Genomic DNA, 21525 nt, shown 5'->3' with positions numbered 1-21525 from the left:
AGGCTGGATGATGAAAAATTAAACCATTTGTTCCTGATTTGTTTACCACCGCTTTCTTAAAAAGATAGCAGTGTACAAGACACCACAGGAACCTAAAGCTGTTTTAACTGTCTTTTTTAGACAATGAAAGCTTCTGTTACTCAGGATCCCAAGTATCTCTAAACACTAGCTGATTAATTTGTACATCTGCTTGAAAGGTAACTAAATGGCATGTCCTATTAATATTTTAGAGAAAATGAACCTGATTCTTTTCCATGTGGATGGGAGGGGAAGAATGGGTTGTTTTAGTCCCAGAGGGAAACCTTCTGCCAGTTCAAGGGGGAAGAGGACATCCTCATCCTTCTCCAGACAGGAATGGGGCTTTGGGCAGAAGCCCTGAATCTGGACACCCATCTGGACGCTTAACTCAATTTGGGGCCTGGCCAAGGGCATGCCTGCTAGACAGGGTTAGCGGGGCATGAGATCAGATGTTCTCCCCCAAAAATACATTCTGATGTGGTAAGTGGCTCCAGGGGGAAGCAAGACGGGCAGAGGAAGCACAATCTGAACCAATGCTGGTTAATGTCCACTATACCTTATTTTGCCCATCAGGGAGTGCTAGCTCTGTGCCCGCTTGGGTAAAGAGGAGCAATAAGTCAACAGATGTGCTTCTGCCTTCCACCCCCACCCACTACCTTCCTGGAGAACAGTCCTGGAAACTTTCTGTTTTGAGGTAAGACCACCAGAGTCCAAGCAGGCAGTACCCTTTGGGCCCAAGCTCCTGGGACTATTTTCACTTAAAAGAGAGTTTAAGCTTGTCTTTAAGGAGCAGCCACACAACACAGCCGTGGCACAGAACAGCAGAAAGACAGCAGCGTAGCATGATGACTCTCTGCCTTCTCTCTCTGCGCTGTAAGCTCTTTGTGGGCCGGATCATGTCTACCAACTCTACTATAGTGCACTTTCTCCAGTAGTTAGTAGAGTGCTCTACACATAGTAAGCGTTCAAAGAAAAGCTCAAAGAAATAGTGGCCTAGTAGATAGAGCACGTGCCTGGGAGTCAGAAGGACCTGGGTTCAAATGCCGGCTCTGCCATGCGTCTGCTCTGTGACCTTGGGCAAGTCACTTCACTTTTCTTTGCCTCAGTTACCTCATCTGTAATATGGGGATTAAGACTGTGAGCCCCACTTGGGACATGGGCTGTGTCCAACCTGCTTCGTTTGTATCTACCCCAGAGCTTAGTACAGTGGTTTAAGTAAGCACTAAGCTAATACCATAAAAAATAAATAGCACTGTTTCAGTGATTCTCTCACAACCCAGGCACGCTCCCTTTCTGAGCTACAGGCTGCCTATCCTTAGATCTCCCATGCTGAGATGCTGTGTCCAAGTACGGAGAGGGGAAGGGGTTAAAACTTGACTGTTGTAAGGGCATTCAGGAAGGGGTCTAATCAATCAATCATATTTGAGGAGCACTTACTAAGTGCAGAGCACTGTACTAAGTGCTTGGGAGAGTACAATACAACAGAACTAGCAGATATGCTCCCTGCCTATAGAGGGTGAGACAGACTGTATGCAATGCATTTTTTGGTGCGCTGCTTCCCTAAACCTGGAGAGAAAAGACCTGACTGGGAGGCAGTAGCAGCCAATCATCCTATGTGAGTGATAATCAGCGGCCACCTAATTCATTCTTCCACTTGATGAGAAGTCCTGCGTGGCAAACAGCAGGCCTGAATTTTGAGGTTCTATCTTGCCAACTGGAAAATGGCTTAGATATCCCACCATATCCAGTCTGATCCTAGGTAATGGAAACCATCACAGCTGGGGCAGTGGTAGGGGAGAAACAGATCAGCAAAAAGTACCCCACTGCTGTTGCCCAGAGAGACCTGCTCCAGGGGCACAATGGCTGCTTCTACAGTCTCATCTCCAGGGATTTCTAATTTGGCTGGAAAGATACCCAAAGGCGATTGTACTTTCTCAGCCCAGGAGTGGGATTCTCTAGGCAAAAAAAGTTCCATGACCATTAAAAGAGGAGCAACCAGGCCCAGTCCTCTAGGTTCCTTTCACAGAAATCAGGCGGGAAGAAGGCATTTTTTAGGGACCAGGAGTAGGTTATAACTTTCTGTGTGGAAATTTAAACAAGCCATCAAGGAACCCAAGTTGGCGACAATCTACAGCTCAGCATCTACAAGTCTGGGAGGGATCTATGAGCAAAACTCATTCCCTATACACTAGGATTTCACCCAGGGCAGCACAGAAAACCATTTCAAAGACAGGATACAACAGTTTTCATAGTACAAACTGAAAATAGAACACAAACCCCCTAATTTGCAAATAACGATAAACAAGTTTTTCCACAGAGTATTTTCTCCTTTACACTGTACAGTGACAAATAGTGTTTGTAGGAACTTACCTCCTGGAGGCATGGTTACTGTTTCAGTGTCACTCATCACACTGCCTTGGCTGTTGGAAGCATTGACCTGCACACTGTAGTTGGAAAAGGGGACCAGTTCACTGATGTGCACCCACAGATCTGCCCCATCACTGCTGTGCAGGATTTGGGTGCCATTCACAAGACTGTAGTTGGCACTGGCTGTTTGAAAAAACAAGCAAACAAACCAAGACTCTTTATTAGGAAATGATTAGGGTTTTCTGGGCCTCAATGATGCTGTTGAATACTTGCTGAGTTCTCACAATGAGCGAGAGAGTGAGCAGAATAAACATGCAACAGTTCCCCCCTCTGTAAGGTTTCAAGACCCCCAAGGTCTCAAATTTCCAGAAAATAATATAATGATCACTTTTAAATCACTCTTAAATACGTATCCCTTTTGTAGTGATTTATACATTTTTCAAATTTCCACTTCTTCATAACGGTTACTTTTTTGTCATTTGATAAGGATTCCACCGAGAAATGTATTGTACTCTCCCAAGCACTTAGCAGAGTGCTCTGCACACAGTAAGCACTCAATAAATACCACTGACAGATTGACTGAAGGACCTTTATATATTTATTGAAGGACATATATTGAGAAGTATCATGGCCTGCTGAAAGAGCATGGGCTTGAGAGCCAGAAGAACTGGGTTCTAATTCCTGCTCCACCACGTCTGCTGTGTGACCTTGCATAATGGAGATTAAGACTATGAGCCCCATGTGGGACTTGGACTGTGACCAACCTGATTAGCTTGTATCTAACCCAGAGTTTAGAACAGTGCCTGTCACCAAATAAGTGCTTAAGAAATACCATAAATAAAAAAGAATACATTTTTTAAAAATGGAATATTTTGGCCTGATCTTAGATGTCAAGAGCCAACCTATCCTTTGGGCATAACAGGAGGCCCATCACCAGCATTTAACAAATGAACATGTAGAAAATGAAGCAATCTGGATAAAAGTAGAAATTCCAGAAAAGATGCCCTTCAAAATAATGCATCACCATATACTACAGAAACACAAATGAGCAGGTGCCTTTCTAAGGATCTCCCAGAATTCCCCAGAGTGTTCAAAGCATATTAAAAATTTGAGAAGCAGCATGGCTTGGTGTAAATGGCACAGGTCTAGGAGTCCAAGGACCTGGGTTCTAATTCCTATTTTGCCAAAGTGCCTGCAGGGTGACTGTGGACAAGTCATTTAATTGCTCTGGGTCTCAGCTTCCTCATATGTAAAATGGGGATTAAACCCCTGTTTGTTCTCTTCAAACTGTGAGCCCCATGTGAGATAGGGACTGTGTCCAATCTTATTATCTTGTATCTACCCCTGTGCTTTAGTACAGTTCTTGGCACACAGTAAGCACTTAGCAAACACCATTATTATTACTAACTAAACACTCTAAAGTTAATCAGAAATTTGTCTGGAATCTGCTGGGGTCCTAAAAGTGGGCTCACGTCCTAGAAGTAAAACTCTGGCTAGTATTTAGGTGAAATCATGTTTTAGACATGGGGGGATGACTGTGAGACTGTGAGCCCACTGTTGGGTAGGGACTGTCTCTATATGTTGCCAACTTGTACTTCCCAAGTGCTTAGTACAGTGCTCTGCACACAGTAAGCACTCAATAAATATGATTGATTGATTGATTGATTGATGAGAGATTTGACAGGTGCTGAAAATCTATGTGAGGATCTGTGCATCAAAGTAGTGATAATAATTGTATTTGTTTAAATGCTTACTATGTGCTAAACATTGGGATAGATTCAAGCTTTATTACACTGAACCCAATATTAAGACTTAAAACTTAAAAAAAATAATCACACTTAAACCTCAACCAAAAAGGAAATTTCTAAAAGCATGATGCTACTGGAAATATTCATTCATTCATTCAATCGTATTTATTGAGCGCTTACTGTGTGCAGAGCACTGCACTAAGCGCTTGGGAAGTACAAGTTGGCAACATATAGAGACGGCGGGACAGGCGAGAACGAGGCACAGTGAAGAGATTAGCGGCAGAGGAGCGGAGGGTGCGGGCTGGGCTGTAGAAGGAGAGAAGGGAGGTGAGGTAAGAGGGGGCGAGGTGATGGAGAGCCTTGAAGCCAAGGGTGAGGAGTTTTTGCCTGATGTGTAGGTTGATTGGTAGCCACTGGAGATTTTTGAGGAGAGGAGTAACATGCCCAGAGCGTTTCTGCACAAAGACGATCCGGGCAGCGGCGTGAAGTATGGATTGAAGTGGGGAGAGACAGGAGGATGGGAGATCGGAGAGGAGGATGATGCAGGAATCCAGATGGGATAGGATGAGAGTTTGAATGAGCAGGGTAGCGGTTTGGATAGAGAGGAAAGGGCAGATCTTGGTGATGCTGCGGAGGTAAGACTGGCAGGTTTTGGTGACGGATTGGATGTGAGGGGTGAACGAGACAGCGGAGTCAAGGATGACACCAAGGTTGCAGGCTTGTGAGACAGGAGGGATGGTAGTGCAATCAACAGTGATGGGAAAGTCAGGGAGAGGGCAGGGTTTGGGAGGGAAGACAAGGAGTTCAGTCTTGGACATGTTGAGTTTTAGATGGCGGGCAGACATCCAGATGGAGATGTCCTGAAGGCAGGAGGAGATGTAAGCCTGGAGGGAGGGAGAGAGAGCAGGGGCAGAGATGTAGATTTGGGTGTCATCAGCTTAGATATGATAGTTGAAGCCGTGGGAGTGAATGAGTTCACCAAGGGACTGAGTGTAGATCGAGAACAGAAGGGGACCAAGAACTGACCCTTGAGGAACCCCTACAGTAATGGGATGGGAGGGGGAGGAGGAGCCCGCAAAAGAGACTGAGAATGAACGGCCGGAGAGATAAGAGGAGGACCAGGAAAGGACAGAGTCTGTGAAGCCAAGGTTGGATACAAAAGGAAAGTATGATTTGTAGTTGCAAAACCATATAACAGGTTACTAAAGGGAGAGTTAAGGATAGGAAAAAGAGAAGGATATTAGCAGGCGTGGCTCTAACATTAAGATGGAGGTCAAAGACTGCAACCTTTACATTGCTCCTCCAAGCATCTTGTTACCCTTAACCAAGAGGCAGAATCTGTGCCATATGGACCACTGAGCTTTCCCAGTTTTGGCACCGATTATGTTCTTCAAATGAATTATAACACACTCTCACACTGGAAATAATATATGATGCTACTCCTTTCCATTGGGGTGGTGATTAAAGAAGAATGCCATCACTAAAATGACTTGATAATTACAAATACAGATTCTAAAAGAATCAACAAATAATAACAATATATAGGTTCCACAGGGTAATAAAAGGGCAGCTGATTAAATTACCCATGGATTCCTCTGCATCAATTTTCCCCATGATACGTACATTTTAAAAATAAATTTTAGCTATAAGATAAGCACCACGGTTATCTTTTAAAACTGCAATAGAAGGGAATATGATAAGCTAGCACTTTTTTCTATGTTCCCTGAGTAACAACCCTAATACATGGCAATTATATAATTAGTTATAGCATTAAGAACAATGATTACTTGGCAATTATAGGAAGTATATAATTACTCAATAATTATGAGGAGTATGCAATTACATAACCATTTTATTCAGCACAAAAAAGGGAGCTTGCACATCTCTGAGAGTCAGGCATCCAACAGTGTTTCACTTGTTTCTTCCCCTGATTCCCAGCGCTTCCTCAAACCAGATCAGCATTGTAAACTGGGAGCAACTGGCACGATTCCAAACCTTCATTAGTCTCAAGATCTGGAAATACAAAACTCAATCCAAACTTACCAATTATCCCCCTCCCACATTTTTCCCTGTGTTACTATGTATCGGGAAAATGTTCTTAAAGTGCAGGTCCAGAGAACACTCCCCCAGGGAGAGTTGGTCTTTTACTACTTTTTCCTTGCACAAACATGATTTTCAGTGATTTGGAAAATGCACCCCTTGTGGTTCAGTCTCAGAAGACGGGGGAAAAGGCTAAATTGCTTTGCATTTCATCTCATGGTAGACGCTGCCTGGTCAGTTGCTTCTCTGACGTTATTTGCGAGAAAGAGTAGATGGTGTGTCTTGTTTTGCAAGACGTGTATTCTCAACCGCAGCTCTAAGTTTCAAGTTTAGTTTGCCCTCATCTGCTTTGGCTGTGGATAGCACCATAGACCTTTATCTGTAATTTCCAGAAAAACATTCTTGAGCAACTGGCCTGCCCATGGAAGAGAGATTGTCCATTTGAAGGAGGAGATTATCCAGGGGTTATATATTTTATAACTGAGGTGCCTTAGAGCAAGCAATGATAAATCCTTTCCTCCACTTCCTGGAGTTAATCAAGCCATTTTGGTCATCATTTTTGTCCATGTTTCAGATGATGGTCTCAGACTATTACTTTAGGCCATGATTTCCTCGGGAGTTATGACTATAAAAGGACACTTTATTAGGTGAACTACCACATCCATGGAAAATAGCAGTTCCAGAACAAAAACTCATTTTTACAAGACAGAGTAAACAATTTAAAAAGTATTTATTTTTCTGTGACTAAACTCTGAATCAAATAGAATAATTTCTGGGGAGGGGAGAGGAGAGAGGAGGGAAAAGAGAGAGAGGAGGGGAGATCAGTAGTCAAGTCTTTGTGCTGAATTTGCAGAGCGGTAAAGAAAATGGCTTCTCTCCCAAAGGGGGAAATTAAGCTGAAGAAGCTCTACCAAGGACACATTTGATGGGAAAGAAATGGATTTACAGACCAAGACAGTGCACCAGCCTTCAAATACTCTAGTTTTTGGACTGAAGCTCCAGTTGTAGTATATGAGCCCGAGTGGTCTACTGACCTAGGGTGAGTGCCATTAGGGTCTTATTTTGGCCAGGGGGTGGGAGGGGATGCAACAGCCTCAATAGTAATGACACAGCCCTTCATCAGAAAGGAGGAGGATTGGAGAAGCTGCCCATCTTCTCCTCTTTGGAGTGCCCACTATCCCTCCCTAGGCCATGATCTGGGGTACTGGCCTGGGACGGGTCAACTTCAGCAAGCTTCCAGTGCAGCCAAAAATACAACATCTGGTTGTGCTGGAAACTGTGCCAGTAATGGACCCAGATGGAGCCATTCAGCCGGGATGGTGGCAGAGAAGGGAGAACAATGTCAATGCTTATATGCAAACTCTTTATTTTTGATCTCTTTCTGGTAGCAAGCTCAAGGCCAAGACAGTGCTGGAGAGAGTCAGATTGCATTTTGTCATACCCAGTTTGGGGGAGTGGGGGGGAAGCTACAAGATGGAGAACAAAAATGTGTTCAACACACCACTTGTAACACATCACTTGCCTTCTCCAAAACCTCAGAACAAAATTTCTTCTCCAATCAAACAAAATATCTTAAAAAGGCTCTTAACCAACTACCTCCCTTTAACTTCACTACTCTCTTCTGGCACCACACCTAACTTACAGTCTTTATTCCTCCAAAGCTAACCTTATAATGGTACTGGGATAGGTGCTCACTCATCTCTATCCTATCCATCAGGCCTTTCCTTCTGCATGGAACTGTCCTAAAAAGGCACCCCATACAAGAGGTATTCAGTAACTAATCTCCCACCTTCCTGATAATGGGAAGTTCTTTGCAATGTAGTAGAAAGGACCATGGAACCTGGGTTCTAATCCTGCCGCTGCCATTTGCCTGCTATATGAATTAAGGCAAGTTCCTGTATATCTGTTTTCTCATCATCATCATCAATCGTATTTATTGAGCGCTTACTGTGTGCAGAGCACTGTACTAAGCGCTTGGGAAGTACAAATTGGCAACATATAGAGACAGTCCCTACCCAACAGTGGGCTCACAGTCTAAAAGGGGGAGACAGAGAACAAAACCAAACATACTAACAAAATAAAATAAATAGAATAGATATATACAAGTAAAATAAATAAATAATCTCATCTGAAAACTAGGGAGTAAACAGTTGTTCTCCTATCCCCTTAGACTGTGAGCCCTGGGTGGGACAAGTCCTGGACTGTGTCCCACCTGATTATCTAGTATCTATCCTGGAATTTAATTCAGTGTTTGGAACATAGTAAGTGCTTAATAAATATAATTATTATAGTCATCCCATTAGCTACTTTAGCTCATGTGCAGATCTCTTATTTTCATTTCATACCTATTATTTATTGCATAATTTCTCTTCTCCTTTTTCCACCATTAATTTGTAAGCCTCTCGGGAGTAGGGATTGTCTCTTACTTGGTTATATGTCCATATCATCTAGTACAATTAGCTGAATAAATTCTGCTTCTGAGAGTGAATTCCAAAAAATGAATTCCAAAAAACTTTAAAATTTAGAGACAACTGAAAGTTTCTTTCTTAAAGAAACTTTTCTTTCATAAGGGAAAATAATAAAATTTAAAAAGAAGCCATCAATTCAAATTTGACCCAAAAGCTGGTTTTCATAAGAAACATTATAATAATCATAATAGCACTTGTTAAGCACTTACTTTGTGCCAAGCACTGTACTAAATGCTGGGCTAGATACAAGAGAATTAGGTCCCACATGACTCTAGACTCTATGCATGTTATAGGCAGGGAACATGCCTACCAATTCTGCTATATTGTAGGCCCCCAAGCACTTAGTATAGTGCTCCAAATATGGTAAGCCACCAATAAATATGATTCATAGATGACTGCTGCTTTGCTGCTCATGCTGGAGGGGGAAAGCCAAAGTAAGTCTAAGTAGGAGGGAAAACGGACATTGAAACCTCATTTTGCAGATAAGGGAACTGAGGCACAGAGAAGTTAAGTGACTTGCCCAAGGTTACAAACAGCAAGTGGCAGAGCTAGGATTAGAACCCAGGTTCTTTTACTCCCAGGCCTATGCTCTTTCCATTACACCAGACTGCTTCTCAATATGCTAATTCTTCTATTAATACGTATATCATTTTGTAATAAGAGTAACAATAGCTTCCTCCTGACTCTCTCTAAAAGACTTGTGGTTTTATCTATACGGGTACATGGATACTTCTTTTGGCATGTTCTCAGGGTCTTCGGCAGTGGAATGTTCACCCCATCAGAGTGTTCTAAAGGAAGTGAATATCTCCTTATTGCACACAGATTACCTAGCTGTACAAAACTCATGCAATCCAGTGGAGCATAAATTATTGCTGTTCCGGGAATATCATAATAATAATAATAATAATAATAATAATGGCATTTATTAAGCGCTTACTATGTGCAAAGCACTGTTCTAAGCGCTGGGGGATACAAGGTGATCAGGTTGTCCCACGTGGGGCTCACAGTCTTAATCCCATTTTACAGATGAGGGAACTGAGGCACAGAGAAGTTAAGTGGCTTGCCCAAGGCCCCACAGCTGACAAGTGGCGGAGCCGGGATTCGAACCCATGACCTCTGACTCCAAAGCCCGTGCTCTTTCCACTGAGCCACGCTGCTTCTCCTATGCCCCATCATCCTATGGGGCTTACTATATTGAAATAACATAAATGGGTATCATTTCCCATTCATGTTATAATCATTGTCACAAGAACTTTAATGCCTCATATAGTCCATAATTTTTTTTCTTGTGTGCTGTACTGCTCTGACCTTTTCAATATTCTGTCATTTGACTGGCCATCGTTTCTGTCCTCTTCTTTTTACAGCCTTATTAACTTGTGGAGAGAGGTGAACTAGACAACCAATCAGAATGCATAATATTGCAAAGGTCATGGTATTACAGTAAGAATCATCACGTACGGAATACTACATGTTAGACATTAACATTTTGCCATCTTATTCATATGACAAAAATTGGAACAGGAACAAAAAAGCACACTATGAATGTATTCTCAAGAACAAGATTAAAATGAAGCAGAATGGAGAACTAAAATCATTCTGTTAGACAATTTCTGATCAGATTTTGTCCTGCTTTTGCAAGTTAATCTACAGTGTTCTGCACACAGTAAGAACTCAATAGATACGATTGAATGAACAGAGGTTTCGAAACTGTTAGCCAATAAATTCCCCATTTCATACTCCAATTGGTTAAGCTATTGGTTTATTTTAAAGCCTCAATTCCAGTCCTGTTTTGCTCCTTCACTCTGCCCCAGAATTAATTTGAAACCAGCATGACCCATATTTGTTAAACACTTACAATGTGCTAAGCACTGTTCTAAGTACTGGGGTAGATACAAGTTAATCAGGTTGGACATAGAACTGTCGCACATGGGGCTCACAGTCTTAATGCCCATTTTACAGCTGAGAACAGAGACACAGAGACGTTAAGTGCTTGCCTAATGTCACACAGCAGAAATGTGGCATAACCAGGATTAGAATCCACATCCTCTGATTCCTAGGCCCGTGCTATTGCCACTAGGCAACACTGCTTCTAGGAAGTAGAGAAAATAGTTAAGTGTGTCCGTATAGATGCTACTTGTACCCAAATAACTAAATGTAAAGACCCTTCTAAATGTATACATATTTATATTTAGAAGGGCCTTGATTTATATGTGTGTGTGTGTTTGTGTGTGTGTGTGTGTGTGTGTATGGGGGGGGCAGGAGTTTTAAAGAGTGGGGGATTGATATATACTATACTACTATATACCTATTACTACTACTGCTACTACTGTAATGCCTAGGTGTTCAGTGTAGTAGATTTCAAGATGACTCATTTTATTCTTTAGATAAAAAGGCTTTTATTGAAATCATTTTTTTCCCCATTTATCATGGCTAACGACATGGATTCACCTTGGAAATAGAGTTGAACTGTTCTTATCTGCTCGGAACTCTGTCGTTTCCTAATTGTCTAGTTCGGGCTCTTGTTCTGCTTTAGACAAAATGTTTTTTTTTTTCCAAATGACTGCATTGCTGTTTTTGTCTCAGTCAACTGAGTAGTGATTTGATGCTCAACTCCACAGTTGGCTGCTGCCTTACTGTTGCAGATGTATGGTAGCTTCAACCTCTGGTGCGCTGCGTAGTGAAAATATCTGTTTCATCAAAGGCTATTTCTATACCCATTTGCTGGATTTAAGAAGCTTGCTGAATAGTCTAAAACCCAATGACAAAATCCTAAGAAATATCATTACTGGATCAGATCAAAATTTAGGCTTTCATGTTAACATTTAACATCTAACATGCCTAATTTTTCCTTCTACTTCCATAACTGTCCCAATCGTTACACATCGTGAACTTACCCATACAAATCTCTCTCTAATTTACAACATTCTTAGGCTTTAGAACTTGCTAAAGATAAATTTCACATGCTTATTTTGAACCTCCCAACTTCAAGTTTCAATGGCTGCCTCTCATCTGGCACTGGGTGACATGTATAACAAAACCCTAGTGTTTACCTCGCCTAAACTCTTGATGATTTTGCAAACTTCACTCATATCCCTTCTCAGTCTTCACTTTTCCAGACTGAAGTCCTAATCTTCTCTGTCTAGCCTCATATGGAGGTTTTTCCATGTTTTCTGTACCATCTCATGCTCTATTACGTCCTCCCTAAGAGCTCTAGTCATCCACTTCTACCAACAGGGCAGACAAACAATTTTCTTGGAGAACTTGGAATTTAAAACAGTATGAGGATGTTCTTCACTACGAAAATGTTTGCTTGTACCACATAATAAATGGCAATTCAAAGAGTGTGCACTACTGCTTGCACATAAGATTTCCAGCCTCTGCACCTTCCTCTCCATCCAGAGGACCCCACTCTAATCCAGAGATTTATCAAATCCATTTTTGACCTATGCATCAATCTCTTCAATGATCTTCTTGCCTCCTTTCTCTTCCCCAGTCCCAGTCTTCATTCACACACCTTCTAAACCTTTTATTGGGCAAACCATGGGAGGAGAATGCATGACAGCAGGATAGTCAAGCAACTACCCCATGGATTGCTGAAATGGAATAACCATAAAAAAGGCCGAGAGAAGCCACTCTTTTAAGATTCAGGCAGTACTCAGAAATGGGGCAACTGTCTTTTAGCAGAGGCTTCAGGAAGACTGTGACAGGAAGAGGGAAAAACAAAAACAGAGAGGCACTTAGGAGACAGTGAAAGAACAACATTAGTCTTAAATACATCCACAGACATCGATAAACAGCACATCAGTATCACCATCTTTGAACGTGAAAAAACAGCTAAAGTTATCCCTTACTGTTTAGATAGTCCAGTTGGTTTAGTTAAGTAATTAAGTGAATGCAAGAGCAGCAACTAGGGAAACGATGCACACCACTACTGATTTTATATCAATTACTGATTTCATCAAATTGGGTTTGGAGTTTTATGGATGAACAACGATGGTTTGCAAATTTCATTTCATTTTGAGAAGTTGCTATATAAATAAGGGTATGGTTTCCAAGTTTGAGGTCTTTAACTCATTCTTCCAGTAAGCTGTGGCAGTAGATAAATGGAGATTATTATCTGCTTTCTGCTTATGTTCATAATTCATGCTTGCCAATAAGAATTTCCGGTTCTCCAGGGATACCATCAGAAAGGGACTCGCTAAACAGCACAGAGCAGATTTGAGGGTCTCAAATCCATAATCAAATATCTAGATTGATTGTGTCACTTGCACTTGTATTGATTTCAATTGGAGTAGCTCACCCAAGGGAATAATAAAAATGTGGAATAAAACTGATTTATGAGACCAAAATAAATCCTTTTGTGAGTGGTAATGAATTGGTACTATTTAACCCTTTCAATCACAGTATGAAAAACACTATTTATTTTTTAAGAATGCTGAGCCAGGCAAAAGAAGTCATATTGAAAATGCCAATACTGTCAAATGTCATTACACTAAGTTGTAATGCTGGAGAAAGAATGACACTCTAAACTTGATGTAAGACATAATTTGACAAAAGACATACTTTTGGCTTTCCTGGGAAGTTTTATGTGTGCCATCACAAATGATGGAACTGTAGTTCCCAAAGTATTATAGAATCACTCAATAAATGTTAGTTGTATTTATTGACATGATTTACAAGTCAGAAATCAAAAACAAAGTCCAGTTGTAAAACTCAAGTTTGATTTAATTTTTAAAGTGAAAGATTATTGAAGGCAAAGAGTATATTAAATTATTTCAATATATAAAAACCTGTGGTTATCTGCCTTCCGAAAGCTGGATTTCCAGCACTGCTAAATAGCAGGTAGGCATAAAGGAAAATAAGGAAACCCAGATATGAAGGTTAGATTTCCTTGCCCCACAGAGACAGACTGTGAATTTCTAAATTTCCTGCAGTGGCATACTCTGGGCGACATTTAAGAAAGAGAGTGTCTTGACAGTCTCTGGTATCCCAGGATTCCAGAAGCAAAGGGAGAATAATGCAAGAAGTTAATTGCACAGCTACTGGTTTTTACCACTGTCCTGTTTCCCTCACCCATCTACCTAATTTTCCTATTACAGCTTCATTCCCCAGTAACTGAGTCAGTAGGCCCAACCCAACTCTCTTTGGTTCTGTAAAGAGAGCCATCTTTTTTACTGATCACTGTGGTTGACTAGTTTTCATCTGTTGTCTTTACAGGCAATTATCACTTTCACAAGGGCTGATTAAGTAGAAAATGAGGCTGAGAGTACGCTTTGCTGTGATGGCAAAGGCTGTTAAGCAGCAGGAAGTATCCACTCGTGGTCTTATTTTAAATGTCTGCCTAGGGAGTCTACTGAAGAGCTGAGAGAACATGACCAGCCTGGAGCAAGTTCAGTTCTCCCAAACAAAACAGTTTGTGAAAACAAACTAAAAAAGGGAACAGAAAGGAACAATTTCCAGTTCAGCTAATCATAGCATCACCCTTGAGTAGCAATGGATCTTAAAAAAAAAAGGAGAAAAACCAACTAATGTGCATACATGCATTTTACCCACTCTGATAGGAGAGCAAATGAAAATATTGTTGTTGACTAGGAATTTGAACCAAACTTTTTGATGTGTAAGCTTCCTTAACAGTACTAGGACATCTTATGTCATCCACAATCATTAAATTTTAGACGTTGTGACTTAGCTAGAAGACACAACTCTACCGTAAAATGACTCGAGTCCTGTAAATAATAATGATGGTATTTGTTAAGTGCTTACTATGTGCCAAGCACTGTTCTAAGCACTGGGGTAGATACAAGGTAATCAGCTTATCCCACATGGGGCTCACAGTCTTACCCCATTTTACAGATGAGGTAACAGGCACAGAGAAGCTAAGTGACTTGCCCAAAGTCACACAGCTGACAAGTGGTGGAGGCAGGATTAGAACCCACGACCTCTGACTCCAAAGTGCATGCTCTTTCCACTAAGCCACACTGCTTCTCCCAATGTTATGTAAATTTCTATCATCTCTATGCTGATGACACCCAAATCTACATCTCTGCCCCTGCTCTCTCTCCCTCGCTTCAGGCTCGGGTCTCTTCCTGTCTTCAGGACATTTCCATCTGGATGTCTTCCTGCCATCTGAAACTCAATATGTCCAGGACTGAACTCCTTATCTTCCCTACCAAATCCTGCCCTCTTCCTGACTTTTCCATCACTGTAGATGGTACTACCATCCTTCCCCTCTCACAAGCTCACAACCTTGGTGTCATCCTCTACTCCTCTCTCTTGTTCACCCCTCACATCCAATCCATCACCAAAACCTGCCAGTCTCATCTCCATAACATCGCCAAGATCCACCCTTTCCTCTCCATCCAAACTGTCACCTTGCTGGTTCAATCTCTCATCCTATCCTGACTGGATTACTGCATCAGCCTCCCCTCTGTTCTCCCATCCTCCTGTCTCTACCCACTTCAGTCTACACTTCACACTGCTGCCCAGATCATCTTTGTGCAGAAATGCTCTGGGCATGTTACTCCCCTCCTCAAAAATCTCCAGTGGCTGCCAATCAACTTACGCATCAAGCAAAAACTCCTCACTCTCGGCTTCAAAGCTCTCCATCACCTGGCCCCCTTCTACCTCACCTTCCCCTTCTCTCCTTCTACAGCTCAGCCCACACCCTCTGCTCCTTTGCCACTAACCTCCTCACTGTACCTTGTTCTTGCCTGTCCCACCGTCGACCTCTGGCCCATGTCCTCCCCTTGGCCTGGAATGACCTCCCTCTGAAAATCTGCCAAGCTAGCTCTCTTCCTTCCTTCAAAGCCCTACTGAGAGCTCACCTCCTCCAGGAGGCCTTCCCAGACAGAGCCCCATTTTTCCTCTCCTCCTCCCCATCCCCCCGCCCTACCTCCTTCCCCTCCCCACAGCACCTGTATATATGTTTGTACAGATTTATTACTCTATTTTACTTGTACATATTTACTATTCTATTTTGTTAATGATGTATATCTAGCTTTATTTTTATTTATTCTGGTGACTTGACACCTGTCAACATGTTTTGTTGTCTGTCTCCCCCTCCTAGACTGTGAGTCCATTGTTGGGTAGGGACCGTCTGTATATGTTGCTAACTTGTACTTCCCAAGCACTTAATACAGTGCTCTGCACACAGTAAGTGCTCAATAAATATGATTGAATGAATGAATGTAAATGTTAGGCACTATTATTTAAGGGAAATAGCAATTTGTTGGGAATCAGAAGACACCAACCCTCCTAATTCACTGCTGTGTGACTTAGGGAAATTTCTTGATTTTTCTGTGACTCAGTTTCCCAAATTTTAAAAATTATCCTACTGGATGATGAGAGGATATGTGGAAATATGTGTTATTAATACCCTAAACTGTGGGATAGTAAATGTGTCTTACTTTGTACATTTTAATCACTTTATATACATCTACAAAAATAATTTGGGGGCTACTCTGCAGTTCATTCTGTAAAGCATTATAAGAAAATTGCATCACACCAAGTTGTAGGCACTACGACAGATGAGCTCATTAGTTCATTATTCTGAAAAATGTCTTCAAACAATTTTTTTGATGGCATTTATTAAACACTTACTATGTGCAAAGCACTGTCTTAAGCGCTGGGGAGGTTACAAGGTGATCAGGTTGTCTCACGGGGGGCTCACAGTCTTAACCCCCATTTTACAGATGAGGGAACTGAGGCACAGAGAAGTGACTTGCCCAAAGTCACACAGCTGACAATTGGTAGAGCCAGGATTTGAACCCATGACCTCTGACTCCAAAGCCCGTGTTCTTTCCACTGAGCAAATTTGGAATTTGAAATTTGAAATTCATAGCCTGTGACCAAGGGCATAGGACATGTGCCTCCGTGACAATTAATGCACCTTTGCCCCACACATAGCTACTGGTTCCCATCAAAGTTGTTTTGTTCAGGAACAAATCAAAATGTCAATGGTACAGTATTCAGTGGAAAAGATGGAAACAAGGTGAGTTTTCAATAGGTAATAAGTGGCCTACGGCAAAGGAGACAAAACTTGGAGTAAAAAAATAATGAATGGATGAAGTATTTTACAGAACTGCTGTTACCCTGCCAACTCTTAATACCTGGTACAGTCAAACGTTCTTCTAGTTGTTGCCTTCATAACAAATCTCCCTGGCCACAGATACCCAATGGGTAAATTTACAGTATATGGATTTTAAAAGAGAATCTGAGAAACAGCATGGCCAAGTGCAAAGACTACAGGTCTGGAAGTCAGAGGGCTTGGGTTCTAATCCCAACTCTGCAATTTACCTGCAGTGTGACCTTGGGCAAGCCACTTAACTTTTCTGTGCTTCAATTCCCTCATCTGTAAAATAGGGTTAAGACTGTGAGCCCCATGGGGAACATGGATTGAGTCCAACCTGCTTAGCTTATATCTACCCCAAGGCTTAGTATGTTGCCTGGCACATAGTAAGCACTTGAGAAATACCATTAAAAAAAATAAAGTCATAGTGGGAACCAGGGCAAAGCAAGTGTACTGATTGTATGTTCATTGTGGGCAGGAAATGGGTCTACCAATTCTGTTGTATGTGCTCTTCCAAGCGCTCAGTACAGTGCTCTGCACACAGTAAGTGCTCAATAAATATGACTGACTGGCAATAAGACTAACTCCCCATCCCCTACTTACAACAGCCCTGTACACAAAAAGGCCCTGAATGAGCAATGTGGTCATGGTCTGGTATATTTTCTTCCCGTTACTGGCCCACCATCAATCAACCGCATTTATTGAGCGTATACCATGTGCAGAACACTGTATTAAGTGCCAGACAGGGGCCCCAGCCTGGAGGCTGTGATCCACTGTTGAGCCTTCTTTCTGGAGAAAGGAATGGAATAATGGGCCCCGCCTTTCAAACATTTCTGCATAATCCACAGGGGCCCATCCCTAGGATAGCAAGACTGTGCACAGCATCTTACAAATTCACATTATTCTGCATTAATGTCTGCACTAGAAAGATATAGGCAATGAATGTATATAGAGCTAAAATTACTTTATGAGTAGATTTAAAAGATTTATGAGTAGAAAGATTTAAAACCATGACAGACCATGTAAATCTGGAATTCTGGTAGTAAGATGTCCTCTTTATGCTATATGTGCAAACTTTGCTTATTCACCATGTAGCATGACATTTTAGTCCATAGTTGGAATTTGTATTATATCACTATGCCGCAACACAACAAGCTTCATAGCATTGGGAACGCACTTGGTCACTATGCCAAGAAAATAGCCAATTAGGCATCAGACACAAATCCAATGAGCTCTATGTACGTCTTGTGAACAGAAAATTTCTTAAGTTTGATGAATTAATGTTTAACTCCATTCTTTTGGATGAATATGTCCTAATTACATAACTCCACAGCTTCATTGGCAATGACTCAGTATGCACTAGAAAAATAGTCAATATATTCAGTCTGTGTGAATATGAGAGATGTTTACAGTGATTTATACCATTTAACCCCATTTCCTACTGTCTCCTACCATTTTTAGCAACACATCACAACAGTCTACATGTGTAAAAATGTTTTTTCTTAGAGAATTCAGTTGGTGCCTCTTAAGATGCTACAATACTTCCTTCAATTTTCAGAACTGCCCCAAATACTTTTACATTAGCTTGTCCTAAGTATACCCCTAGAGATGGAGTGAAGTGGGTATTATGCCTATTTTGGCCTGGATTTCCCTCCCCTTCACATCTTGAAGACCAGCACTCTCCCCATCTTTGAAGAATTACTAAAATACCTCCTTCAGGAAGACGTCCCTGATTAAGCTTTCATCCTCCTTCCTCACCTTCCCTCTCTAGTGCCTTCACCATGAATTTAACCCCACCCCTAAAGTCCTACACCCACAGCACATATGTACCAATCTTTACCTATGGCATCGCAACCTCTATCTGTAATTTATTTTCATGTCTTTATCCCCCAATAGACTGCAACCTTTTTGTGGGTAGGAATCATATCTACCAACTGTACTCCCCAAAATTTAGTACAGTGCTTTGCATAAAGTTTGTACTACATACTACTGATTGATTTTGCAGATTTAAAAGCTGAGGCTCAGAGACACCTGTCAAAGGTCAGTATACAGAGGTCAGAATAGAACTTAATACATTTTGGCTCACAGGCCCAGGTCCTTTCCACTAGATCCTCTAGGCTGTAAGCTCCTCGTGGGCAGAGAATATGTCTACCGACTGGGTTATATTATACTCTCCCAAGCACATAGAACAGTGCTCTGCAAACAGTAAGTGCTCAAGAAATATGATTAATTGATCATCCTGCCTCTCAGATCTGTGCTTTTCCCACTCTACCAGGCTACCTCCAGCTGAGCTTCATTACGCACAGAATTCCAACTGTTTAAGAGAAGCTGCATATTTTATTTGTCACTGACATTCAGTCACCATTCTCTAGGAGGATACAAAGTTAAAATGCATACTGAATCACTGTAAACCATTCCCCATTGGCTGATTTTCTCCAGGGACCCTATGTCAGATATACAACTCTCTTTCCCCAGGCAACTCTAAAAGTACATATATTCCACAACAGTGAAGTGCAGACAGCAGGGAATAAAACAAAATCATCCCTTTTCTCACAGCACAAGCCTTTCTTTGGAATGCTGAGATCTAGCTATATGCAACCATGTTCTTTCCCTTCCCATGGAAACAAATGCTTTCATCTTGTCTCTTTTATAATTTTTAGGAAACACAATTTATTCCAGATGGAAGAGCTTCTAGTGGGCCAGATTACCTACTCCCTTCTATGAAATTCTATAGGTAATCTTGAGTGATAGGCTGCATTTCCATGATCTTTTAGAAGTGTTATACTGATTAATCCAGATGCACAGACAATATCAAATATTACCATTGGTATGGCAGGTCTTATAGAAGGATTGCCCATTCCAGGTAATGGAATTTCAAGCCATATGTCTAAATGCACATTCTGTCATTCCAAATTCATTTCACTTCTTCCCTTCCCACCAATTTATCTAGAATTTTTCCTGAAGTTGGGCAGAATCTCTTAAGTCGCTTGTTAGGGCACCAACAGAGAGATAACCAGGTGGCCATAAGACATCTAGAGCCCTTACTCCAAGAAAGGTCAAAATGAATTCACACTCATTAGAAGGCAAAGCTTGCCTAGTTCTTACAGGGGCCCTTATTCATGCTTTTATGTGCTTAGTCTAGTAAATTCCCCTCTGTTCCGGTCCCCTCAATAACATAATCAAGGCTGTGCCTTAGACAAATGTTGCAAGAGCCAGGGAAGCTCACACTGTTGTAAATTTACCCTCCTGGATAGATTCACTCATCATCAAATCGACCCCACACCCAGAAGAGGAGTCATTTTCCAGGTGCTTCCCCAAACCAGAGAGTACGTATTCTCCAGGGTAACATGCAGGAGTGGCTTCAGATGGTACATGGATTAAGCAAAGCCTTCAGCAGCATACCAAAGGTAGTGTTGAGGGAAGGGGGAAGAGGCATTGTGGGACAGTGGCACAGTGGTCTTAGAGGAGGCAGGGTGGCAGCATGTGTGCAGTGGTGTGGCCTAGTGGAAAGAGCACAGGCCTGTGAATCAGAGGACCTAGGTTCTAATTCCAGCCCCCTTCGTGCATGTTGTGTGACCTTGGGCCACTCACGGAACTTCTCCGTGCCTCAGGTTCCTCATCTGCAAAAGGGGATTCAATACCTGTTCTTCCTCCTATTTAGTCTGTGAGCCCCAAGTGGGACAGGGACTGTGTCTGACATGGTTATCTTATACCCACTCCAGTGCTTGGCACAGAGTGAGCACCATAACTATTATTATCATTATTTTTAAGTTGGATCTCAATAAACTACTACTGATTGTCATGTCTTTACTGTTGTATTGCACTCTTCCAAATGCTTAGTACAGTGCTCTATAAATACCATTGATTGAATGAATGAATGAATTAGCAGGCGAGTTTGTCAGGTGAGTCAATGAAACTACAAGCTCCTCAAGGATAGGAACCATCACTCTTATTTTCATTCTCTGCCCCCAAACAGAGCTCTGCCCCCAGGTGATACTCAACACACAAATGAATTGAGGAACCAGGATTCTAGCCTTAGTGGGAGCCATGACAACCTCCTCCCCCTCAGGAAGCAGGATTTCTCTGCTTCATCATCATCATCATCATCAATCGTATTTATTGAGCGCTTACTATGTGCAGAGCACTGTACTAAGCACTTGGGAAGTACAAATTGGCAACATATAGAGACAGTCCCTACCCAACAGTGGGTTCACAGTCTAAAAGGGGGAGACAGAGAACAAAACCAAACATACTAACAAAATAAAATAAATAGAATAGATATGTACAAATAAAATAAATAAATAATTCATTTCAAAGCAACACAGAATTGGGAAGAGGTAGAAGGGGAAGAAATTTTAAGTAGATTTAGTCACCTTCTTTTTCTTCCTCACTGTGATTCTATGCTGTTTGAAAATGAAGTGGAGAAGCTGGTTTACAGTTTATGTTTGGGGAAGGGCAGTAACTGGATGAGAGTTTCTTTTGCTGCTTTAGGACAGAGCAGAGAAGGTAGCTTTCAGATTGCATTTCGGGAGGGACAAGGGAGTGGCTGAACGCGGCTTTTTTCCATTTCAGCTGGACATTGCATAGACTCAAGGCAAGAGAGAAGGGATTGTTATGTCTGCTTTAGACCTCGGCCTCTACTACCAAGCCCTATCTGTGTTGTCTTCTTCCTGAGACACCCCTCCCCATAAAACCCTACCTCCACAGTGGGAGATCAGAAGCTGAGCTTTAAGTGTGTCCGGAGAGGGTGAGGAGAGAGTGATGCAGCAGGGGGAATTTCCAAAGGGGTGGGGAGGAAATTCAATTCCCTGCAGTG

General features: G+C 41.8%; 1 protein-coding gene across 1 annotated transcript in view; it reads right to left on the bottom strand.

The window, feature by feature from the left end:
- Positions 1 to 21525, bottom strand: part of USH2A (usherin) — a 443094-nt gene that overhangs the window by 186842 nt on the left and 234727 nt on the right. The window contains exon 39 of the mRNA XM_038760847.1: positions 2389 to 2568. Coding sequence (XP_038616775.1) covers positions 2389 to 2568 — 180 coding nt within the window. The remainder of the gene's footprint in view (positions 1 to 2388; positions 2569 to 21525) is intronic.

The sequence above is a fragment of the Tachyglossus aculeatus genome, chromosome 19 (genome assembly GCF_015852505.1).
Source record: "Tachyglossus aculeatus isolate mTacAcu1 chromosome 19, mTacAcu1.pri, whole genome shotgun sequence".
Classification (NCBI taxonomy): Eukaryota; Metazoa; Chordata; class Mammalia; order Monotremata; family Tachyglossidae; genus Tachyglossus; species Tachyglossus aculeatus.
The sequence above is the reverse complement of the archived record's forward strand: the minus strand, read 5'-3'. Positions and strand labels throughout refer to the sequence as shown.